Consider the following 23,116-nt stretch of genomic DNA (forward strand, 5'->3'; position numbering starts at 1 on the left):
CGAGTGGGACGTGTGGGCCAACTGCGTGCCCTGCGACCTGGAAGAGGCTGACGTCGTGCTCTTGCGAACAATAGTGGGTGCCTTTTGCATCTCTCAGGCAGCTTCCCCAAGTTCTCATCCCCAGAGGTTGCAGGGATAGGAGGCTAGTTGAGGGTACCTCACAACTCTACAATTCCATGATTCTATAACTACAACTCCCATCATTCTGACCATTGGGGTAAGCTGGCAGGGGCTGATGGGAGTTGTAGTCCAACAACGAATGGAGGGCCAGAAGCACACCATCCAATGAACTGGAGAATCCCTCAAGACTTTACATCCCCCCACCTTTTATGGCCTCGCAGCCATTAACAGGAAATAACCACGGCCGACTTTTTTAGAAGTTCTGCCACAAAGGAGAAGCAGGTAATTTGTTTTCTCAGGACAAAAGCACCAACAGCAAACAGATTGCTTCACCCTGGCGGTTAAAAAGCACACCTCTCTCTTTTTGTGTGTGTTTGTGTGTGTGGGGGGGAGAGGTGGGTTTCCACGCACGCAAGAGCCCCGCACAGGCCATCTGGCTAATCAAAGGTTAACGGAAGAGGAAGCTTGGATCTGATTCAAGCAGTGGCTCAGAAAGGCAGGGAAGGTAGGGAGGAGAAGAATCGGACAGCTGGCGGGAGGAGGGGTCCACCTCAGCCACAGAGGCAGATGTCTTTGCTCGGAGCCGCCGCTGAGTGACAAACGCTTTTATAGGGCTCCTTTTCAAGCAAAACTCTATAGTTGTTTGGCCTCCTTTGTTCCCCTCCCACAGGCAGCTGCTGCTGCTGCTGGTGGCGGTGGGGACACAGAGTGAGTCGCAGCTGCTTTGTGTACACTTAGCAAAATATCATCAGGTTGGTTTGAAAGAAAAACATTTTCAAAAAAAGAATTCTACTTTTTAAAACCTTAGCGGTTAAGTCTAAGGCCTGTGTCCTGTTAAGGAAGGAAAACACACACAAAGCAATACACCACCCACCCACCCACCCACCCACATGGCTCTCGTGGTTTGTTTTATTTTAATTTTCCCATTATTATCCAGATGCAGATCATTTGCACTGCGGACAGAGGGGAGGGGAGCAGGTTTTGTGAGCCGTCCGATATTCCAATCTGTCTCTTAGGCATGCAGGACAGGGTTTTGGGGTTGATTTTGGACACTATACATGCCGAGGAGAATGGTTCTCGATTGCCTCCTAGCTGATGATCCTGCAATGGTTTTTTGGGGGGTGAGGGACTCTCATCAGAATATATACGTAGCAAGCAATGTGGTCACATGTACACTCTTGAACCATATAATCCTTGATTCATTCATACGTGTGTGTGTGTGTGTGTATTCATTCCCAGATATATATGGGATGAATATCAGAAACGGGAATGTTGTTACAACCAGAGGACCACCTTCTATTCAGGGCAATCTTACAAGGGCCACAAGTGGGTGGAGCCTGAAGCAAAAGGGAAATAACATACGCCACAAGTGTCCCGAAAAACTGTGACACCCCATTTTTTACTGCTAGAAAATGGTGCCCATTTTGGCACAGCACCCCCCTGCTTTTGTGGGGAGGAAACCACAGCATGAAATTGCACGAGATCATGGTAACCAAAATGGCCGCCATTCTCTCACAATAGAAAAATGAGAAGATGGCATCCAGGAAGATGGTGTCCTGGACACTGGCTTCAAAGTGTTGGAGGGTATGCAATGAGAAATTAATCCAGAGCAATGAATGTGGATTTCAGTTGGTTAGTTTCTTACAGATCCCTTTCTATGCTCTATCCAGACCAGCATGAGGTATTATCAGAGTTCAAAGGCACAGTCTAGTCAGCCAAAAAAGAACTCAGTATGCAAAGCGGGGCTGGGCCAGGTGGCTGAAGAGAATTTCATGGGCCGGATAGAAAGTTCCGGAGGGTCGGATTTGGACCTTAGGCCAAACATCACCATCATCCTTTGAATGAGGAAGTGAGAGGTGTTGACATGACTCTCCGATAACTGGACAATGTGTGAACCAGCCCTAAATGAATTTCTAAATAAAACCCTGCACAAGAAATGCATATGGGAAGTGCAGATTACATACCCGCCATCTACACGAATTAAGAGATCAAGGGAGGGGCAAAACACCACCTGCCTCCAAATGCAACACTATTTGTTCAAGGAGACCTTCTCAGGTTCAGCCACACAACCCACGGGCAGGGAGCAGAAGAACCACAGAAAGCCCCCAGCTCCCCACCTTAGAGGAAGCTGGCTGCAAATGACTCAAAGCCAGCCAGCCAGGTTACACACCAGGGAGGTGACAAAAGAGAAACCACACACACACAAAATGACCCACCACTTTCGCAAGGGGGGTTTATTCCGCCCATATAACTGTAGTAAACAACTCTCTCTCTATATATATATATTTAAAGAATAGCAGTATATAAATATTTATATAAAATAAGTTAGCATGGAGTGCCTAGGAATGCCTGGAAATTCAAAAAAACACCCCAAATTTGTGATGTTTGAATGGACAGTGTAATCTGTGAGTTTTGGGGCTGCACACCCAATTTAGGGCTGCACACCCAAATCAGTTTTTATGAGGGGGCAGCTAATGTTTAATTAGGGTTAATTCGGTCTGCCACTGATTCAAAATGGCGCCCGGCGTCCAAATGTAGACAAAGACTGCTGCCTCCGCCTCAGGAAACCTTGTGCCAAGTTTGGGGACAGTATCTTGAGAGGCATCTAAAATGGCGCAGGTTGGATCCACTGTGCCAAATTGGGCAACATTCTTCTCAAGGGGGCAACAGTATCTTCCGAGGTGCCTAAATGATGGTAGTTTGGCCCTGTTGCGCCAAAATAAAAACCGCCATCCTCTGCCAGTCAGAGTAAACAATACCAGCCTAGGCATGTACGTACTCCTCACTAGATCGGGGAGGGAAAACTTTTCCCAGCCCGAGGGCCACATTTCCTTCTGCTCAACCTTCTGAGGGCCACATGCCATGAGTGGGTGGACCAGAAGCAAAGGTGGGTGGGACAACTAACGTAAATTAAGGGAGGGGGAAACCACTAGGGGTGTCAAGCAGAACCAGTGAGACTTGTGGCGAGTTCTGAGGGCCGAAGAGAGAGGTCTGGAGGGCCTGAGGTTCCCCAATCCTAGAACAGACACAGAGGCAGCTCCCAATGTTTGTAAATCAGTAACCGATGCAGATGGAATAATACTCAGCTGCCAGGGTGGGGTGAGCCCTAGTGAAAACTCCAACTGAGCAGACAGGCATGCAGCTTTAACTGTGCAAAACAAATTATAAAAACCATGCTAACGGCTTCCTCTATTTAACTCCTCTCTCTAACTACAGATCTGGACAATGCAAATTACAGAAGGCTACTATCAAAACCTGCAGCCCTGTGCCCCACAACCCCCCTTACACACCTTCCTATTTATCGCACCCCCACACCCCGGGGAAGTGTGCCCACAGAGAGAGGAAAGAGCTGTTCCCGAGTGGGAAGAATAACTTTGCATTCCGCCCTTTGGGGAGAACAAAAGGAGCCGTTAAACGGGTTCGCTGTGGACAATGCTGTAATCTTCCAGTTCGCTGCTGCCGATTCAAAGCGTGAGCCTGAAAACAAGTGGCAGCTATTTCCACTCCCTCCCCATCCAAACAATCCGTTTGGAAAAAAAGTTTTTAAAATTCTCTCGGGGTGATGATGCAAATGGCAAAAAATAAAAAATAAAAACCATGTTGCTCCACTGAAAAAAGAAAGAAAGCATGCCACTTTGTTTGGGCTTTGTGTTGCTAACCGAAGGGGGGGGGGGGAGATTGCCTTGCACGTACTGGAAGTGAACTTTCCCTGAATTAGCTGGGTCACATGCCGAGAGTTGCAAAACAACTCAGATGAGCACAGCGATCATATGAGCCCATAGAACAGATCCCCCTATTTCAGCATTTCCCAAACTTCTGAGAGCTTAAGCACTCCCTCCCCACCTTAAACTGAAGACCCTTCTCACTCCTACTTTTAAGAGTGAGACCCCCACCCCCTGAACCCACCTGTACAAGTAACCACTCTGGCCCCTGGAGGATAGGCATCTCTGTGGCATCTCTGCAATCTGTGCAGTCCAGTCACTCCCCGTGGAAGAAACACAGGAGCAAATTGCTTGCTCCCAGAGGCTGATTGGGACGCGGCATGCCAAGAGCATGGACTCATGCAGAGGTGCAGTGGGCAGCCTCCTCCATGATCCACGGGAATGGCTGCCCTTGTATATCTATTCCCCATGCCAGCTTTCCCCTCATACCCCAAACATCCGGACCAAAAGCCAGTTTACTTGGAAATTACATCTGTTTCTGCAAAAAGCAGCAGAATGAGGTGGAAGGACTGAGGGGTGCATAGTGTTATGCCTCTCCAATGTCAATTATTTTTTATTATTCTAGTTAAAAGATTGCTAACTTGTCTTTTGGGTTTCAGTGCCTCCAGGGCGGTAGACAAAAAGATCTGTAAGATCAAACCATTTGTTAAAACTGCAACCCTGAAACCCTAATCGAGGGGTTGCCAACTGGGTGTCCAGGAACCACAAGTCCTTCACTCACTGCCGTCGTCACCACAAGGTGGCGAAAGTAACTTCCCTTCTTCTCCTTCAAAAAGACGACAGAGGAAGTGGGAAGAGTGACACTCTTTCCCACTTCCTCCTTCAGCTCTATGGGGGAATATAATGTGCTAATATTCCGCTTGCAAGCGGATTTTTTTTTTTTACTTACTTCCGCTACATTTTTAGACCTGGTCTCAATCCCAACCGTTTCATGAGAAACTTTCTAAGAAACTCATGCATAAAGTGCTTCCAGAAAGGGGTTGTACAGTATATCGCAAACGGATCATAAAGGCCAGACTGTGCAGGTCTGGCACAATGGCTTCTACACCTTCCCTTATTTTATATTTTCTAAACATGGGAGCTCAATGCTGTTTTGTCCCTTGATGTCCACGCCAGTGGGCATAGACTGATGGGATGCATCTCAGGGATGTTTCTGTCTGTCCCCATCACGCTTCTTCTGCCCTCTGCTATCTCCTTCCGCTCTGGGCATGTGAGCAAATATTTCTGTGCATGCACACCTTTAAAAAAGAATCCCAGGAATTTCACAAAAGCAAAATAGCACCGGCCTTACGGTGCAATCCTAACAGTCTCTACTGAGAATTCAATGGGAGTTACTCCTAAGGAAAGCGGGGCTAGGATTGCAGCCCTGATTTGTGTTTCTCAATGGAAGAAAAGAGAATGGGTTTGGTTTTTTTCCAGGGTGGAGGCATGATCGCTTTATTTTTCATTATAGTTTGTTTCTTTATTTTATTCTTTTATCTGTTTCTATACTGCTTAATACTAGGACATTCTCTAAGCGGTGCTGGCTCAGGAGACCAGGGTTCCAGTCCTCACTCAGCCATGAAGCTCTCGCTGGGTGACCAGTCACTGCCTCTCGGCCTAACCTACCTCACAGGGGGGATTAAATGAGGGGGAGAAATATATACACCACTTTGAGCTCCTTGGAGGAAAAGGAGGGATACAAATGCAATAAATAATTAATAATAATAATAATAATAATAATAATAAGTGATTTACAAAATAAATACAATGAAACTGAAAAACTAGCAAAAAGTAAAATAAAATATAAAACAATAAAATCCTCCCACCACACAAAATCAAACATGCAGGAGCATATTTTGAAAACAGCTCTAGAGTCAAGAGCTCCTTCCCTCTTCCCTCTTGCCAAGGCAGAGCCTGACACGCAATAGACAACCTTCGTCCCACTAACACATATGCATCACACCAAAATTCTGTCTTACATGTACATAAATCATGCACTTTCTTCTACTCATCCAATATCACCCAACCCACTCTACTCCCACACCTCCCACACATCCACAAATACACAAACACACACGTATTATCCCCTCAGCCACTCCAATGTATCCCATCTCCATCACCAAATGCCTGTCAGGCATCACTCCCTCCCCTCTGCGACAAAAGAAGCAGGCCATTCGCTGACAGAAGAGCATAAAAACACCAGAACGAATGGTCACCCATCAATCACACGGATGCACGGTTCCCGACTGCAATTGGGATTGCTGTCTTCCACCCCAGCGTGCCTTCCTCTCATCAAGGAGTGCCCCTCAACCCACACAAGGGACTCTTCCTAACTCTCTTCCCCCCAAACCCACAACTTGAAGCAGGGCACCTCCCTCATCACAATCCCAAGTCTCCTTTGGGGTTGCGCCTCAGCTGTGCTGGTCTATTCACTGTTGACCAGGACTGGTTATAAGGAGCATATAACACCCTTCTTACAACAGCTCACTGGCTACTGGTCTCTTTCCGGGCATGATTCACAGGGCTTTATAGGGCTTCGGCCCAGGCTATCTATCTGAAGCACCGTATTCTCCAATATGAACCTGCCCAGGCTCTGAGATCTTGAGTGGAGGCCCTTCTCTCAGCCCCGCCACCCTCAAAGTCACATTTGGCAGGGATGCAGGGCAGGGCCTTCTTGGTGGTGGCTCCCAGGTTTTGGAACTTCCTTCCTGAGAGACTAGACCCCCTCCCTCCTTGTTGCCTTTCCTTTGGTAGGTGAAAACTGTTTTATTCAGGCAGGATTGGGGGGACTGACTGTTTTTAAGGAAGGGGTTCTTAACAGTGGGAGATGGGGGACGGGTGGGCAGTGTTAAGTGACAGTGAGAGTTCAGACCTTCCCCAATTCCCCCCATCCTTGTTATAAAAACACGTGGAAGCGTTAACCAGCGATGTGTTATGGGAAGAGCAGGTACAGTCTGCGATCGGAAAGAAACGGAAGCCGCTGCACTCTGTGAGCACGTGCCCGCTGGCCTCTGCTCTGGTCCTCCTTCCAATTGGGACAAAGGGGGTGGCATTTTGAGATGCCCATACAGAGATACAGCTGCCAGCATCGTTTAGTTTACAGGAAATCAAGAGGCAGTGCCTGCGCACTCACACAAGCGAGGGCAAGGGGAGGGGAAAACATGTTGTGAAATCAGCTAACAGCAAGCCTCCCCTCCAGGGGAAGACAAAGAGTCGCATGACACCCTGTGTCGTCGTCAGCAGCAGCAACTGCCAGGATACCCTGCAGCCGCTTTTTCTCGGGCGCATCCTTTAGCCAGGAGGCCTTGGAAGAGGATGCAGGCAAGGCAGGGGGCGCCGCAAAGCATGTCAGCTGTTACGGGCATCACACCCATCTTGGCAGTGGCTCCCCATCAGTTAAGCAGTGCCCAATCTCTGGCTTAATGTGTCTGTGGCTCTTCCTGCTGCTGCGAGACAACTAGCCCACTCCTTATCTACCCAATGGGATCACTGTGCTCTGCAGGACAGGGACTCCTGCGTATGCCATCTCTCATTAGGAGATCTGTTCCATGTGATGAATTGGGCCTTGAGTGTGGCAGTATTGGCCCTGTGGACCTCCCTCCCATTATGTACCGAAACAGGTCCCCGTCTCTAATGAAGACCTATGAAGACCTCCTGTTCTCAACAAGTGGAGGTTTTAACCCCAGTCTGTATCTGTCCTGGATTATTCTTTCTTTCTTTCTATCTATCTATCTATCTATCTATCTATCTATCTATCTATCTATCTATCTATCTATCTATCTATCTTTTTTCAGGACCATAAACACCACCAACCAACATTACAGGCCTGATGTCCAGTTATTTATCTGTGAATGGATTTGAAACTGTATAAATATATATATATATAGAGAGAGAGAGAGTAAATCCTTTTAACTGGTTTTACATACTAAGTTGTTCTACATGTGTTTTTCCAGCTGATGTTTCTGTTGTTAGATTCCTTCAAGATGCAACGTAGAAAGTGATTCATAAAGGAAATGGAATTAGCAACGTGCGTGGGCTCTTGGTTCTGCCCAAGACTCCTGTTTCAAACATCGTGTCACACACTCACCCTCCCATCTAATTCCTGTTCATTGTCATGCTACACACACATATAAACACATGCTCTTACTGCAGCCTTCTCAGCTCCCCTCATAAACCTGACCACTGGCCATCCTGCCTGGGGCTGAGGGGAGCTAAGAAGCTGTCAGCCTCTAGAGAGTACCTGCCTGGGGAAGGCTGCTTTATTGTCACTAAGTCAATCCTAGATGTAGGTGAAATAATTTCACTATTTCCCATTTTCTTTTCTTTCCCTGTGCCTATTTTAAAACTGCAAGCAAGCACATTGGGGCAGGGAACTGTCAAAGCTGTTATTTGTAATGCAAGTGGATTATCTATATAAAGAAGAATAAAACAACAACAAGGGATACACTTTGAAAATGCAAATAAGGCAGGTTAGAAGGACATCAGTGCGCTGATACAAAGGAGACCTTAATTGATTTTTTAAACATCTTAATCTGCACACACTTGCATATAAAATCAAAATTTCTAGAGGGGGTGTGAATCACTGCAAGCAAGAAGGAGAGAGATAGAGAAAGAGAGACGGGGTGGCTGAAAGAGAGAAAGGGGGTGTCCTGCCTACTTGGGTGAGCTGCTAAAAACTTCTGATTAGTATCTGTTTTGAATTTTATTTACAAGGCTGCTCTCTAACCTACTAAATTTTGAAAAACATACATTGCTAGGCTTGATTAGTTTCTTACCCACATGCAGGCTTCCAGCCTGACTTTCGAGATGATGGTCCATAAAGAAATTGATCCTTCCACCCCTTCTACATCAGGGCAGATAATTTGGTCAGGGTAGGGCGGTTCGGGGAAATTGACAGAGTTACATTCGTAAGCAGCAAGCGTCACCGAAGCTATGTGTGGACCCTGGAGAGAGGAAAGAGAAGCAGGTTAGTGGCGGCGGCAAATATGCAAGGATTGCAGTGAATAATCAGCATACGATGATGCTTCCGAAACAAAACACGGTTATGATTCTAATAGTCGTACCCTGGAAGTCAAATGGAATCTGTTCCGGAAGACCGTTAAGACCACAAAAGCGTTCGGAAACCAAGGCGCTGCTTCCGATTGGTTGCAGGAAGGTCCTGCAGCCAATCAGAACCCACGGAACCCACGTCACACATTCTGGTTCCAAAAGAATGTTCGCAAACCGGAACACTCACTTTCGGGTTTGGCGCGTTCAGGAGCCAAAACGTTCGACTTGCAAGGTATTTGGGATCCGAGGTATGACTGTACAAGATTTGTTGGCTTCTTTTATATTCCAGTATTTACCTTTCGGGCCCTCAAGAATTCTGGACGCAGGCGCTCTATGACCAGGAAGGGAGTCCCATTTGTTGACACATGTCAGCCCCCATTATAGTTAATCAAAGAGGCAAGGAAAGCACCTCTGCAAGGAGAAGAAGCTGGGAGAAGCTAACCAGGAGTGTAGCAAGAATAGGGGGAAGGACACAGCAAGCTGCCATGCCAAGTCAGGCCATTAGTCCATCTAGCTCAGTGCTGTCTGCACTGACTGGCAGCTTATACACATGAAATGGCTGCAACCCAGCTAACAGTGTGTCTGAATAGCTCAGACGGTAGAACATGAGACCCTTAATCTCAGGGTTTTGAGTCTGAGCCCCACATTGGGCAAAAGATTCCTGAATCGTAAGGGGTTGGACCAAATGACCCCCACAGTCCCTTCCAACTCTACAATTCTTTGAGTCTATGAATGAATCGGGGGGGGGGGCGCACTGTGGGCTCAAACATACCTCTCACTATTTCCTCTGGAATTTTTACCCTTCAAAGGAATGTTCCTCACACAGAGACTGCTTCTGAGACCATTTTCGGTTTCAAGAGCAGTGGTGCGGTGTGGGGAGCAACTAGCGAAGAAACCAAAGCCACATGCAAAGGCAGAATTTGCTGGATCCCGACCACAGCATTAGAATGACAGACTTTGCAGCTCCGCCCCTCAGTTATCAATGTGCAATTCGGTCATTACCTCTGGAGAACAAATTTTCACAGTGATGTTTCCTCCCCACCCGCAACTCCCCAGTCTCCCTTGAGAATGATTCATGGACAGCAGGGGGTCCTGGCAAAAGGCCAAAGCCAAGGCCTTCTGTATGGAGAAAGGGCCGGAAGATAAAGGAGCTGAGTGACTCACACCTCCAGGTTTCTGAGCCAGGAAGGGGCACAGGAAGTTTGCCTTACAGCAAGTCAGACGACTGGTGTAGACAGTGCCAAGCTAGGGGGACCAATGGTGAGAAAGCCTTTTTTCCACCAAGGGCCACATAGCCACAAGAGTAATGTGTTGGGGGCCACACTGCCTCAAGGGTAACCCACTGAGGGCCACACAGCCCCAAAGGCGAGACCTAAAAAATACATTTCAGGTATCCAAAGGCCAGGGTAAAGGGGGCGTGTTGTCAGCATATGATGAAAACTATGCACTAGGAATGTGCCTATGCTGGATCAGGCCAGAGACCCATCTTTTCCCAGCATCTTGTTCTCACAGTAGCCAACTTCCCAGCGCTGAGCTTCGCCATCATTGCTAGTAGCTACTGGCAGCCATATATCCTCCATGAATTTGTCAAGTCCTCTTCTAAAACCACCCAAGTTGGTGGCCAAGGCTGACTCTGTGGATGGGGAATTCCACAGCTCTCGAGTGTGGGGGTACTGGGTCCCAGCCCCCAGCCCCCCTGGACCATGCTGCCAGCAGGGGATGCTGAGAGCATGGCAATATACGGCAAGCCACGGCCCCTGCACACCGGATCTATTCGTTGGCGCGCACGCAGGAGAACGCAGACAAAACCGAACGCCAAAGAAAGGGCTGTATGTGGAACTGATTAGGGCATCAAACAGAACTGCTAACGGATTGTCGCCGTTAGCGCCAGTGAAAATATTCAAGCCAAGGAAGCGCAGCTCCAACTAACGACTTCCTCTTCCAGAGAACAGGCTCCCACATCCTCCGTCTCCAAGAGTTCTTAAAAGGACCCTCTGTTTCAAACTTTGTTTGCCATATGGACTCTTGGTAGAGGGCGGGCAAGGATGCCTTCAAGATTCTGATCCAAACTGGGTGCCCAGCTCCAGAGAGGATGGGCTGTCGGTGGGTGTTAGCAGCAGGAGTCAGGCCAGCCGGTGTCACCGGGGTTAACTCTTTATTCAAAGGAACTTGTCAGATGGCTGTGGTGGTTGCTCGAGAGAAACCAGGCAGGACTCCGACCTGTCTTTTACAGGCTTTATTCTTGGTGCAAACTATTTACAGTGAAGAGCGTTGTAAGTTCATGTCTGTCTCAGTCGCTAGCAGGATCTGGGAGTGGTCGGTTTTTGTACCTCCCCCAGCATAAAAGTCACATCACCCCCAGCCTTTCCCGCCCCTCCCTGCGCCGAAGACTACGGCGCAGAATGGGCACTGGCAAGGGCGTGCTTCCCGCCTCTCTGACTTGCTCAGGCTCAGTGTTAAGGCTCTCCCTAGCATCCCCTTGCCCCTGCGCTTCTTCTCCACTGGAGGTGGGGCTTCCCTCCTCGCCGGAAGAGGAACTGCTTTGCAAGATTTTCCGAGGCTCCCTATAACACAACTGCCCTTCCATCTCTCGTCTCTGAGCTGACGGCAGTTCCCTGACAGAACTGAAACAGCGCAGGCCTAGTGATCACAGCAACTCTTCCCAGTAGCTCTTGCCCCAGTGAGGCAGTTGTGAGGACTGAAGGTCCCCACCTTCCCACCACTCTCTAATGCTCTTTACCCAGTTCCTTCCCAGCAGCCTAAGGCTCCTTTGCCTTCTTGCCTCTCGTTGCTCCACCCTCTTCATACCTCTTCTGCTCCTGGGGGACGAGAGGGCAGGGGAGCTGGTCACAGCAGGAGGGGGAGACCCCCCTGGCTTCTTCAGAAGCCTGCCTCCACTCTCCCTCTCAGCCCCCTCCTCTCCACCCTCCACTTCTGCCTCTGCCACAGCCTCTTCCTGCTCACTAACCCTCTTCAGCTTCTGACACTTTCTCCTCACAGTCTGCTCCCTCTTTTCCCTCTGACAACTCATTGTTGTCCCACCGCCATTCCCTCTGAACCTTCTAACAAGCAGGGAGGAGACAAGGTCGCAATGCACTGAGCTGCTGTAAATATCCGTCAACGCACCTGAAGACTGGCCCTATTTAGGAGCGCTGTTCGCCTGAAATACAAACAATTTTATAATGGGAGATTGGGGGAAGGCTGGCATTCGGGAACCCACAGAAACCACACGACGATGGGAATGAAAAGTAAGATGTAAAAAGGGCATTTATAAAGATAATTGAAGTATGGAGTGTTCAGAGGGAAGGAATCTGGGGTCTGTATCCTTCTCTCTTATGGATCGATCTCTTCCAAAGACAACTGGGCCCTGGATCATGGTTTGGCCCAAGCGCACAAGATTCCTCTGTGAGCTCAAATTTATGACGTTCATGTTATATGCACAGGGAATGGGGAATTAGGCTGCCGTGACTATTTCCATGGTACCTAGTAGACAGTCTCCTCTTTGATATTCCAGTGGTTCAAAAAGTATAAATATACTTTTCGGTTCAGACGCAGCCCCCAGACAATGGGCTCGGTGTTAACGTGACCAAACCTTGAGGCTCGTGTGCTCTGAAGCAAAGAAGTTTAGCAATTATCCAGGTCCAAAAATATTCCACTGTGGGCAACTGCATGCACATTAAAGTTTGAGGAACTAGAATGCACAGGTAAGTAAAGGTAAAGGGACCCCTGACCATTAGGTCCAGTCGTGGCCGACTCTGGGGTTGTGGCGCTCATCTCGCTTTATTGGCCGAGGGAGCCGGCGTACAGCTTCCGGGTCATGTGGCCAGCATGACTAAGCCGCTTCTGGCGAACCAGAGCAGCACACGAAAACGCCTTTTACCTTCCCGCCGGAGCGGTACCTATTTATCTACTTGCAATTTGACGTGCTTTCGAACTGCTAGGTTGGCAGGAGCTGGGACTGAACAACGGGAGCTCACCCCGTCGCGGGGATTCGAACCACCGACCTTCTGATCGGCAAGTCCTAGGCTCTGTGGTTTAACCCACAGCGCCACCCACGTCCCACCAGAATGCACAGGTTGGGCTCCCTAAATGGGACAAGTCAGGGCTAGATGTATCTCTATGGTTAAAAACCCCATAGAGCAGGGAGTACCAGCCTGGCAGTTGCAAAGTCTTCACTGCTGCCTCTGGGCAGGTGCCTCAGGTTCTGAGCTTTTATAGGTTTGCCATATTTCAAAGAGGAAAAAAAAAAAGAGCGCTTTGACGACTCTCATTTTAAACACCTCTACTATATGTTGGCTATAGAAACTGTGATATATTGCTGAGGGGGGCAGGAGGAAAGAAGAGGAAAGCAAGTCTTTGGCCACCAGTTATTTCTACGTCTCTTCCAGAAAGCATAAAGAGATACACTCTGGCACATTTTTAAAAAATCACCCAGACAGAAATTTTACCCCTGAAAGAGAGGATGTGTCCTAGAAAAAGAAGGCACATGGCAAACCTAGAAGGAAATAGTCTCTTAGTCCTCCTAGGAAGTTACAGGACGAAATGTGCGATTAACTGAGCAACTTTTGTGAAATGAGAATGAATATGGTGTGGCCATCTTGCATGTTTTTCCTGGTCCTGAAGAATAGCTGCCTGGTGCTATTAGGCCATTACAGCATCTACTCCCTCACTCCCTGTGCACGTGTATAAAATCAATATTGTATGATCTCCGCAATCAGGAGCAGCAGGACATGGCTGCCTTCCAATGGCAAGCATAAGAACTCTCCTTTGTCAGGTATTCTTTAGCTGTGATTACAGGGCCTTGAATCAAAAGACCTTTGAGGTCCCTTCCCACCGTACCATTCTATGACTCCAGTTTGTTGGGGGTGGCTTTTGTGCCAGGCCTTGCTCCCCATGACAGCCATTCTGTGCTATGTTCCACCTCCTCAGCTGTTTTGCGATGGGCACCCCGCCCCCTACACAGTCTAAAAATCCAAAGGTCCCACGGGTTCAAAAAAGGCTGGCGGCCCCTTCAACAGAACATGTTGGTTTTCCATTCTTAGACCTTGGTCTGGTTCTTTCCTGCACACCTGGGGTTTCTTCTTTTTAAATTTTATTACCCTCCCCCCCCAAAAAAACCCCTTGGGTTCACCCTGAGATATGTAGCTAAGCTTCACAAACTGAGTGTCTAGGGGGGGAAATGATTGATCCTACCTCTATAAGTGGGAACACCATAGAGCTATCACTGCTAATAATCAGAATATTTGCGATGACTTTGGTTTTGCCATTTATTTTGGCCGGAGGCGGGAGGGAGGGAGCAAAGCATGACACTAAAATCCTGCACTGGAAATTTCGTCCAGCTTCTGCCTCTCAAACTTTCAAGTCACACACCCTAACTGCTAACGGCGTTCTGAACTGTGGAAGTGGCCCTGATCATTTATTGCCATTGGCAGAGTTTAAATAACAAAAAACAGATAAATGAGATGTGACCGTAAGGAGTAGGAACTTTAAAAAAAAAAAAGTTTAAGGATTAAGATGGAAGATAAGATTTTGGACGCTGCCCTGGATTCACAGTCAATTCCTTTGTACAGATAATTCCTTTGTACGTTCAGGGAAGACAAACAGCAAGAAGGGAATTGTATGAGGAGGGTTGAAAAGGTGCTTAAGAGATGAGCCACAGCCTAATCATTAATTTTTCTCCCCGCCTCAGCTAACTGGGGTGTGTGTGTGTGTTATTAATTGCCAGGGCGGGTTCTGACAAGAGAGGGAGAGGGGAGAAAAACCCTATTAGGAATCTCCTTTGATGACTTGGGTGCAAAGCATTTGGCTGCCACACAATTTTGACAGAGGGACCCTCAGGAGCCTGTGGTTAGAGACTGGAATTCAAATTGTTGGGAATCGGAGGGTGAACCATAAATCAAAATGACATGAGAGGCTGGTCATCAGAAGATGAAGTTTCTTGCCCCCCCCATTCACCCTACATCCCAATTTCCCCTCAGCCATTTTTTAAAGAGGTAATATGGTAGCCCCTCTCTCTACGGAAGACCTGTTGTGGGTTTCTTTTAATGTATCTTAAACTTAAAGGAACATGCTTTATTTAAATAAAAAAAAATCAAAACTCTGATGGGTTAAAGCTTTCGAACGAGGTTCATTCAAAGACTTTGGCAAAGCTTTTTTTCATTTCAAAAAGATGGGGGAGAGGGACCCACACATCACTTTCCAACTTCTTTGTGAGTCTGCATCCCTTGGACAGAGTTAGTGGGAGCGATCTCTCAAAAGTGCTGACTAACAACATTAAAAGATTTGAATATTAGTTTCCTAAGAGGCAGACAGGAAAAAATAAAAGGTGCCCAAGATTGAAATGGTCTCTTTTAAGTTCAACCACAAGATCAATCGTCCAAAGAATTGGCTAAAGAATGAGTTCATTTAACCCAGAATTTAATCTGAGTGGGGAGGGGCAATTCTGGCCTGGGTGGTGTTAATTGAAGGGCAACATTCTTTTGCTCGTTAAGGTTTCCTCCCCCCCCCCATTCTGATGAGTTACCGTAACAGGGGATTCAAAAATGGTTATGCAGTTTCTAAAAAAGATTTCAAATACCAAGAGGATGGAAAAGCGAAGCAGCTGGAGACGAGTGCGATGGTGGCGATGGGAGAAAAAAGATCCCTCCTCTCTGCTTGCCATCAAACATTCTTGAAATATGGTGTTTCCTTTCAGCAATGTGGGATTTTAAAACTTTCAGTACAAGTTCTCGGGGACGGGGGGGAGAATGTGTCATTCCATTTTGATGAAGAGAAACAAGAGCTATTTTCTCATGGGAAAATCGGCCTGCTTGCCTCACCACAAACAGCGACTCATCCCGTCCCCCTTGCTCATCACCGTCCTTACTCAAAAGCCGAGCGAGACCGTGAGGGAGCGTTTTAAATATAGGATGGGCAAGGAGTCAACATACAGGCAACTGTTGAGATGTGAGGAAAGGGGGGGGTGCGGTTCGGATCCTGTCCCACTGCCCACCCCACTCCCTGCAGGCCTAAGCCGAAATTTCTCAGAGGCAGGCCTCACTGAACCAATGTAACCTCAGTGGCTGCCAATTAAAGGTAAAGGGATCCCTGACCATTAGGTCCAGTTGTGGCCGACTCTGGGGGTTGCGGCACTCATCTCGCTTTATTGGCTGAGGGAGCCGGTGTACAGCTTCCAGGTCATGTGGCCAGCATGACTAAGCCGCTTCTGGTGAACCAGAGGAACGCACAGAAACTCCGTTTACCTTCCCGCCAGAGTGGTACCTATTTATCTACTTGCACTTTGACGTGCTTTCAAACTGCTAGGTTGGCAGGAGCAGGGACAGAGCAACGGGAGCTCACCCCATCGCGGGGATTCAAACCGCCGACCTTCTGATCGGCAAGTCCTAGGCTCAGTAGTTTAACCCACAGCGCCACCCACGTCCCGGCTACCAATTAGCAGGTCAAAATTAGAGGACAAAGCTGTCAATGGCTACTAGCCCAAGAGGCTATGTTCTACCTGATGGAAGTAAGCCTCTGCATGCCCATTGCTGAAAACCCCAAGTGGGGAGAGTTGCTCATGTGCTCAGGTCCTAGACTTCACCTAGGGGCACTGGTTGGCTATTGTGAGAACAAAATGATGACTTAGGTGGGCCGTTGGTCCAAGCCGGCCTCTTCTGATATTCTTAGCTGCTTGGGGCAGGTTGCAGCTGTTTAAACACACAGCATGAAACTCGATTTAAAAGAAATGACAGCGGAGAGGCTAGGGTGGGTCTTAAAAATATCTCTCTCAGGTGTCAAAAGACCAGGGGAAAGAGGTGCTTCTGCCATCGAACGATGGAAACTTCCCAATGAAGGTGCCAGAGGAACCTCGGTAGGTAGGAAATTCCACAACTTAGGGGCTGCCCCAGAGAGTTCTCTCTCTCAGGCTGCCACCGGTAGAGCCACTGAGGGTGTGGGGACTCTTGGTGATCGTTACTGCTAATTATTAATAACTTGCAATTGTAATTATAATTATAACTGTGATATTAATGATAGTGACACCATCTTTCTCCCCTGGACAGCAGAATTACTTCCCCCTCAAAATTATGCATGTTTGATATCTTTGGATCATTTATCCTGACTGTTTAAAATTATGCACAGGAAGCAGATGTGCATGATTGCTTGGGTAAAAAGTTGGAATGACTTATGGGACGAAAGCAAACATGCATTAAAAATATAATAATAATTGGCAAAATCTTTTGGCTTCTGCAGAGATCTCCCCGGAGCAAAATCTGGTTTAATTCAGTGCCTCCCCAGAGTTCCTGTTTGCACAGCCCCCAGAGGTTCCGTCTAAGCACCGCCAGCACTTCTGGGAACAAGAGACCCCGCGGGCACTAGGTCACTATCACAGACGGGGCGGAAGTGATTTCCGAGCTTTCCATGCCGGCGTGGAGCGCTCCAGGAAGCCTCAGCCTATTGTGAACAGTGCGACAACTAGAGAGAGGAAGTGGCTGAAAAATCACGGAGGAAGCCCACGAGACAGATGGAAGTCGCAAAAACAATTCACATACCAAGAGAGAGAGAGGGGGGGGGGAAGAGGCTAGGTTTCAAGACTTTTAAATCATGTTCCGGATCCTCTCTCTCCGTCCAAGCCATTCTCACTCCAACCCCTCTCGTCAGTAACCCGACCTCAGCAACGGACAATGCCAGCGATTAGCACAAGCCAGTTTTGCAACGCAGATGTGCGAAGTTAAGAACAAGATCCAGCATGCAGGACAGTAACTCTAAGTCACTGCAGAACATGCTTGAGAAAAGAGAGGAAAAGCACACACAGAGAGACAGCAAGAATGAAAGATGTGTCCCTGATGCTTAATACGGGCTAAAGCTTAGAATTGCAGTGCTTGACAATCATAAGGTTGGCGGTTCGAATCCCTGTGACGGGGTGAGCTCCTGTTGCTCGGGCCCTGCTCCTGCCAACCTAGCAGTTCGAAAGCACGTCAAAGTGCAAGTAGATAAATAGGTACCACTCCAGTGGGAAGGTAAATGGCGTTTCTGTGTGCTGCTCTGGTTCGCCAGAAGCGGCTTAGTCCTGCTGGCCACATGACCCGGAAGCTGTACGCCGGCTCCCTTGGCCAATAAAGCGAGATGAGGGCCGCAACCACAGAGTTGACCACGACTGGACCTAAGGGTCAGGGGTCCCTTTACCTTTACCTAGTGTTGGAAGGGACTATGAGAATCATCTAGTCCAACATCCTACAATGCAGGAATCTCAGCTAAAGCATCAGTGACAGAGGGCCATCCAATCTCTGCTTGTGTATAAGGGTGCTTTTATTTTTTGCCAGGAATTCCCCACCATTCACTGGAGTAGCCCAGTGGTACTGATCCAGGGCCTCTTGAACCCACAATTCACCAGTGATCGTTCTCTTCCTAAGCATCTTGTTAAATGGGTTAGCAAAATAATTCAATCCAACTCCTCTCGATCTCCCACTCAGCTGACAGAACACTATGGGGTTTATTCTATTATTATTTTTTAAGAGGGGATGAATTGGTGCTACACCCTCACAGCTGTGGTCTTCCACATATTTTGGGGGCGCTGCCCTGGCCCTTCTCCTAGCCCTTATTAACAGGAGGAATGCTTTAGGAGATCAGACAACACCCACGATAGAGGCACAGACGTGCAACTCAATGCAGATGTCTGGTAAACACACAACCTCAGCGTTTAGAATTACGTTTTGTCCATCTGATAGCAGATGGACTGATGGACATTGGTTGGGGGGTCGAAACCGGGAAAGGGAGGGTGGAGTTTGGGAATCCAAAGGGTGTACAATTATATTCTGATTCTTTTTATTTTGTTTTGTTATTAGAATAAAAATGGGGAATTCGTGGAAGGGAATTTGGGTCGACCTTAGAAAAAAGGTTTTAAGAAGGAGTACTGATGTACAAAGACTAATGTATATAAGTTAAAATTGGATATATAAAATGAATTAAATATGATAATGAATTAAATATAATAAGGTTTAAAATTGGGGATAAGAACTTGTTGAACTAACAATTGGAAATGGAATACAAGAAGGGGAGACGCGGGGAAGTCGTGGAAATAGGTTATTGAAAATAAGGATTGTAAACGGTGAGTGCTTTTAATTTTTTTTCTATTTTTTTCTTTTCTTTTTTCTGGATTTTCTTGAAAATTTTAATAAATATATTTTTTAAAAAAATAGAATTACGTTTTGTTACACTTTATATTTTTTTGTTATTGGGTGCAAGCCACATCCATATTTTTTAAAAGAACAATAACAACAATACTATGGATTGCACCTGCTTTGCTTTGAGATTTATTTTTATTTTTTACAGTTGGGAATGGGTGGGGTTCAGTAAGGTGCGATGGGACACTTGGAAGAGAGAAGCACATTGTTTCGTGAAACCAAGAGCAGCACTCCCGAGGTCACCGTGTCCTCTGGGGCTTTCTGCCGCCCCTCCTGACTCCTCTTCCAAAGAATTAGGAAAGCAAAACCGATTCCCGAGAAAAGAGGAAACGGCCCGCAAAACAATTGCGCAACTCGATTGGCACAAACCCTGAAAGGAGTTTAGCAGAATGCAGAGCATGAAACGGGTCGGTGCGCTTTGACGGGGGAACTTATCCAGTGCACAAAACCTGCCTTCTACCGAGTCAGGCTATTGGTCCATCTAGCTCAGTACTGTCTATACTGACTGGCAGTGTCTCTCCAGGGTTTCAGGCCAGGGACAATCCCAGCCCTACGTGGAGATGCTGGGGACTGAACTTGGGACCTTTGGCCTGCACATACCTGGGGAATGAGGCAAGTCTTGCTCTTTACCACTGAGCTACATCCCTGTCCCCATCAGAAACTCATCGCCTCTACTTTTGACTCCAAGATGAGAAAAGCACTTTGCACATGGACCTTTTTTTAAAAAATCATACTATCTTCCCCCTTGTTACTCCTAGGGAATGTCCCTCTGCGCATGTTCAGTTGTCCCTAGCTCTGAAGTACTTTGATTTCTAAAAACAAGGCAGTGTCCGTTCTGCTTGCACCCTGGCATTAGAGACAGGCTCTTCCGCTACAGTGGGCGTTTGTCTCTTCATTGCCCTCGTTTTGGTTTTTTTTGGCATAACCCCTTCAGGTGGCATGGAAATTGTCTGGCTACCACAATGGCTCTGCGGCCATATCAGTTGTGAATTAGCAGTGGCTCGGGAGCCTATCTCCGTCGGCCAGTGCTGCTGCACACCACGAGCAAAAACTAAAAATAAACACATAAGACCGAACTCTAGGAAAAGCAGCAAAGCCACAGCTTAATTCAGCCAGGCAATCTGATTTCAAATGGTTGCAATGCCAGCAGAATCTCTCGCAAGAGGCTTCTGGGCAAGGCTGGGGAGTTGGGCAGCCAAGGGGTGGAGCTGGTGATCACTCGAGGAAGGCGCCCGTGACGGAGGCACGGGTGTCACGAATCTGGCAAAGGCGAGGTTTGATTCCGCTGGGCTGCAGCTGCTAAGATGTGGGGATTTACCAGCGTGGTATTAGGGCAGGCACAATCTGTGCTGTTGGTTGTCACAGCCAAGACACCCAGTTGCAGATGTGCATCTTAAAAAGCATGCTCTCCAGAAAGCTGCTTCTTTTTTTGGTTTTCGATATGCCGGAAGCCACCCGGAACAGGCAGGAAACGGAGGGCTCCCCCGCACGTTTCAAACAGGGAACGTGATGCAAAAGGAGCTCGTGGTACAAAGGAGGCTGGCATAAAGCTGGAGGGGTTTTCGCGACTGCTGCAGCCTCTCACTCCAAGCCAACAAAAGCAGGCTGCAAAGGGAAATGCAAGAGCGCTTGTTATATATTATAATAATGCATAAAATCCCACTCAGCAGCTCAGTACAGTGGTACCCCGGGTTACATACGCTTCATGTTAAAGACTCCGCTAACCCAGAAATAGTACCTCGGGTTAAGAACTTTGCTTCAGGATGAGAACAGAAATCACACGGCGGTGGCGTGGCAGCAGCAGGAGGCCCCATTAGCTAAAGTGGTGCTTCAGGTTAAGAACAGACCTCCAGAATGAATTAAGTATGTAACCAGAGGTACCACTGTACAGTACTATTGACTTGGAATATTTCTCATAGTTCATCTCAGTACAGTGGTACCTCGCAAGACGAATGCCTCGGAAGACGAAAAACTCGCAAGAAGAAAGAGTTTTTCGTTTTTTGAGTTGCTTCGCAAGACGAATTTCCCTATGGGCTTGCTTCGCAAGACGAAAACGTCTTGCGAGTTTGTTTCCTTTTTCTTAAAACCGCTTGAAGAGGTGCAGTTGCGACTTGACCGTGCTTCGTAAGACGAAAAGACTCGCAAGACGAAAAGACTCGCGGAACGAATTAATTTCGTCTTGCGAGGTACCACTGTAATTCCTTACACTAGCCCAGTCATGTTAAGACACAGAAATATTAAACCCGAAATGTGGGTGAGCAGACCAAGGCTGAGCAAGAGACCTGGCTCAGCCACAGAGCACCTGCTTTGCATGCAAAAGGCCCCAGGACTGAGGAAGCCCCTGTCTGAATACCTGGAAACTCGCTGCAAGTCTGCATGGACAATATTGAGCTAGATGGACCAGGGGTCTGGTTCAATATAAGGCAGCTTCCTTTGTTCTTATGTTTTCAATTTCTGGGCCTCCTCTCTAGAACACATGAAGCAAGAGATGGTGAAAGTGCCCCTGAGCACATGCAGAGCGCACTTCCAGCACCGTTAAGTGTGAAGAGTGCCCCCCACATACCAGGGGAAAGAGGCAAGTCTCGCCTTCCTCGTTCGCAGGCCATGAGTTGTCCGTTTCAGGGAAAATCAGCCTCCATGATTCTATGATTCAACATGTTGCTTGCGGAGTTCGTATGCTAAGAAGCAAATCAAAAGCTAAACTACGAGAGAGCAAAGCGTGAGGGAGGGTTTTTTTTGTCACCGATGACCAGGACAATGGTGCCATCTAGTGTCTGCTTTAAACAACACAGCAAGAACAAAGATTTGTTGGAAAATTGTAATCCAACTTCATGTGGGTTCTTTTTTCTTTTAAAGCAGGACCCTTTCAAATCTTAGTGTGCTCAAAGAGCCCCCAAGCGGTGGGTTTGGGCAGAACTCTTCCATGCAGAACCAAAAGCCACGAAAGCAACTAACAGGCAAAGAGGAGCGGTTTTACTAAACCACAATCAGTAAGCAGCTGGTTTGGGTTTTTTGCCCAACACAGAACTCTTCATTTCCAACCATTTCCCCCCCCCCACATGTCTGAAGCTAGCAGTCCACTTCCACCAAAAAGAGAAGCCCCAAAATAGGTTATTGTTTCACCTCATTTTGATAATTCAGTTCCTGGAAGTAGATATGGACTTGTATTTTTATGTTGTGAAGGGCCCTGAGATCTACGGATGAAGGGTAGTATACAAAATAAAGAGATTGTGTTCAGAAAAAACGCAGGAAATTTGATTGCAAACCGGGGGGAAATAGTTTCGGAGACATCCTTGTATTTGAAAGTCAGAGTTGGCAGGGACCATGAGGAGCAGCTTTACCGGCTGAGCTATCCCAGAAAACCATCTCTGTTAAGTGGAACAGCAAGAATTAAAGGGGACGTGAAACTTCAGGGTGGGGGATGAACAGCTAGCAGCCCACCAAGCCACTTTGTCTCCTGTACACGGAAGCAGAATTTGGGACCTGCAAGGACCTCAGTCTGCAACAGATCTGAGTTTATTCATAAGGCCACGTCTCTCTTAGAGCGCAAAAAATAAAGCTAGCAGGAAGGTGGAAGAATTAAAGGAGCATGGAATGTTGGAGGCTTTGATTTCAGCAATGTTGCTTTTACCGTGTTTTCTCCTGTGCAGTCACTTCCTTGTGGTTTCTTATTAACCGGGCTGCAACAACTTCCTGATCGCAATAAAAAGCTACGTTGATCAGTTCAGAACAGGTTCTGGTTGATGGGGTCTTTTCCAGTGCCATTGCCTTGCCTTAATAAGCAGAGTATTGGACAGACCTTTACTTTAATCACAGTGTGAATGCTGGATTTTCTTCCACATGTAGTATCTAGCAACCATTACGGAATAAGGATTCCGTAGCTTAGGGGCAGGCCACACGCTCTGCAGGCAGAAGGTCCCCAGTATAATCCTCACATTTCCAAGGAGGGCTGGGACCCTGGAGAGCTACTGCTAGTCAGTGCAGACAATGATGTACTATGTGGACCAATGGGTTGACTTGATGTAAGATACACTCGGAGAAGACCCATTGTAATCACTTGGCATTAGGGTGGGACAATGTATC

The 23,116-nt window shown here is 47.5% G+C and overlaps 1 protein-coding gene across 6 annotated transcripts in view; it reads right to left on the reverse strand.

The window, feature by feature from the left end:
• Positions 1-23,116, reverse strand: part of VMP1 (vacuole membrane protein 1) — a 107,625-nt gene that overhangs the window by 60,635 nt on the left and 23,874 nt on the right. For all 6 annotated transcript variants that reach the window (XM_081890575.1, XM_081890578.1, XM_081890580.1 and 3 more), the window contains exon 6: positions 8,600-8,767. In XM_081890575.1, coding sequence (XP_081746701.1) covers positions 8,600-8,767 — 168 coding nt within the window. The remainder of the gene's footprint in view (positions 1-8,599; positions 8,768-23,116) is intronic.

Source organism: Podarcis melisellensis (assembly GCF_964234715.1).
Source record: "Podarcis melisellensis genome assembly, chromosome: 15".
Taxonomy (NCBI): domain Eukaryota; kingdom Metazoa; phylum Chordata; class Lepidosauria; order Squamata; family Lacertidae; genus Podarcis; species Podarcis melisellensis.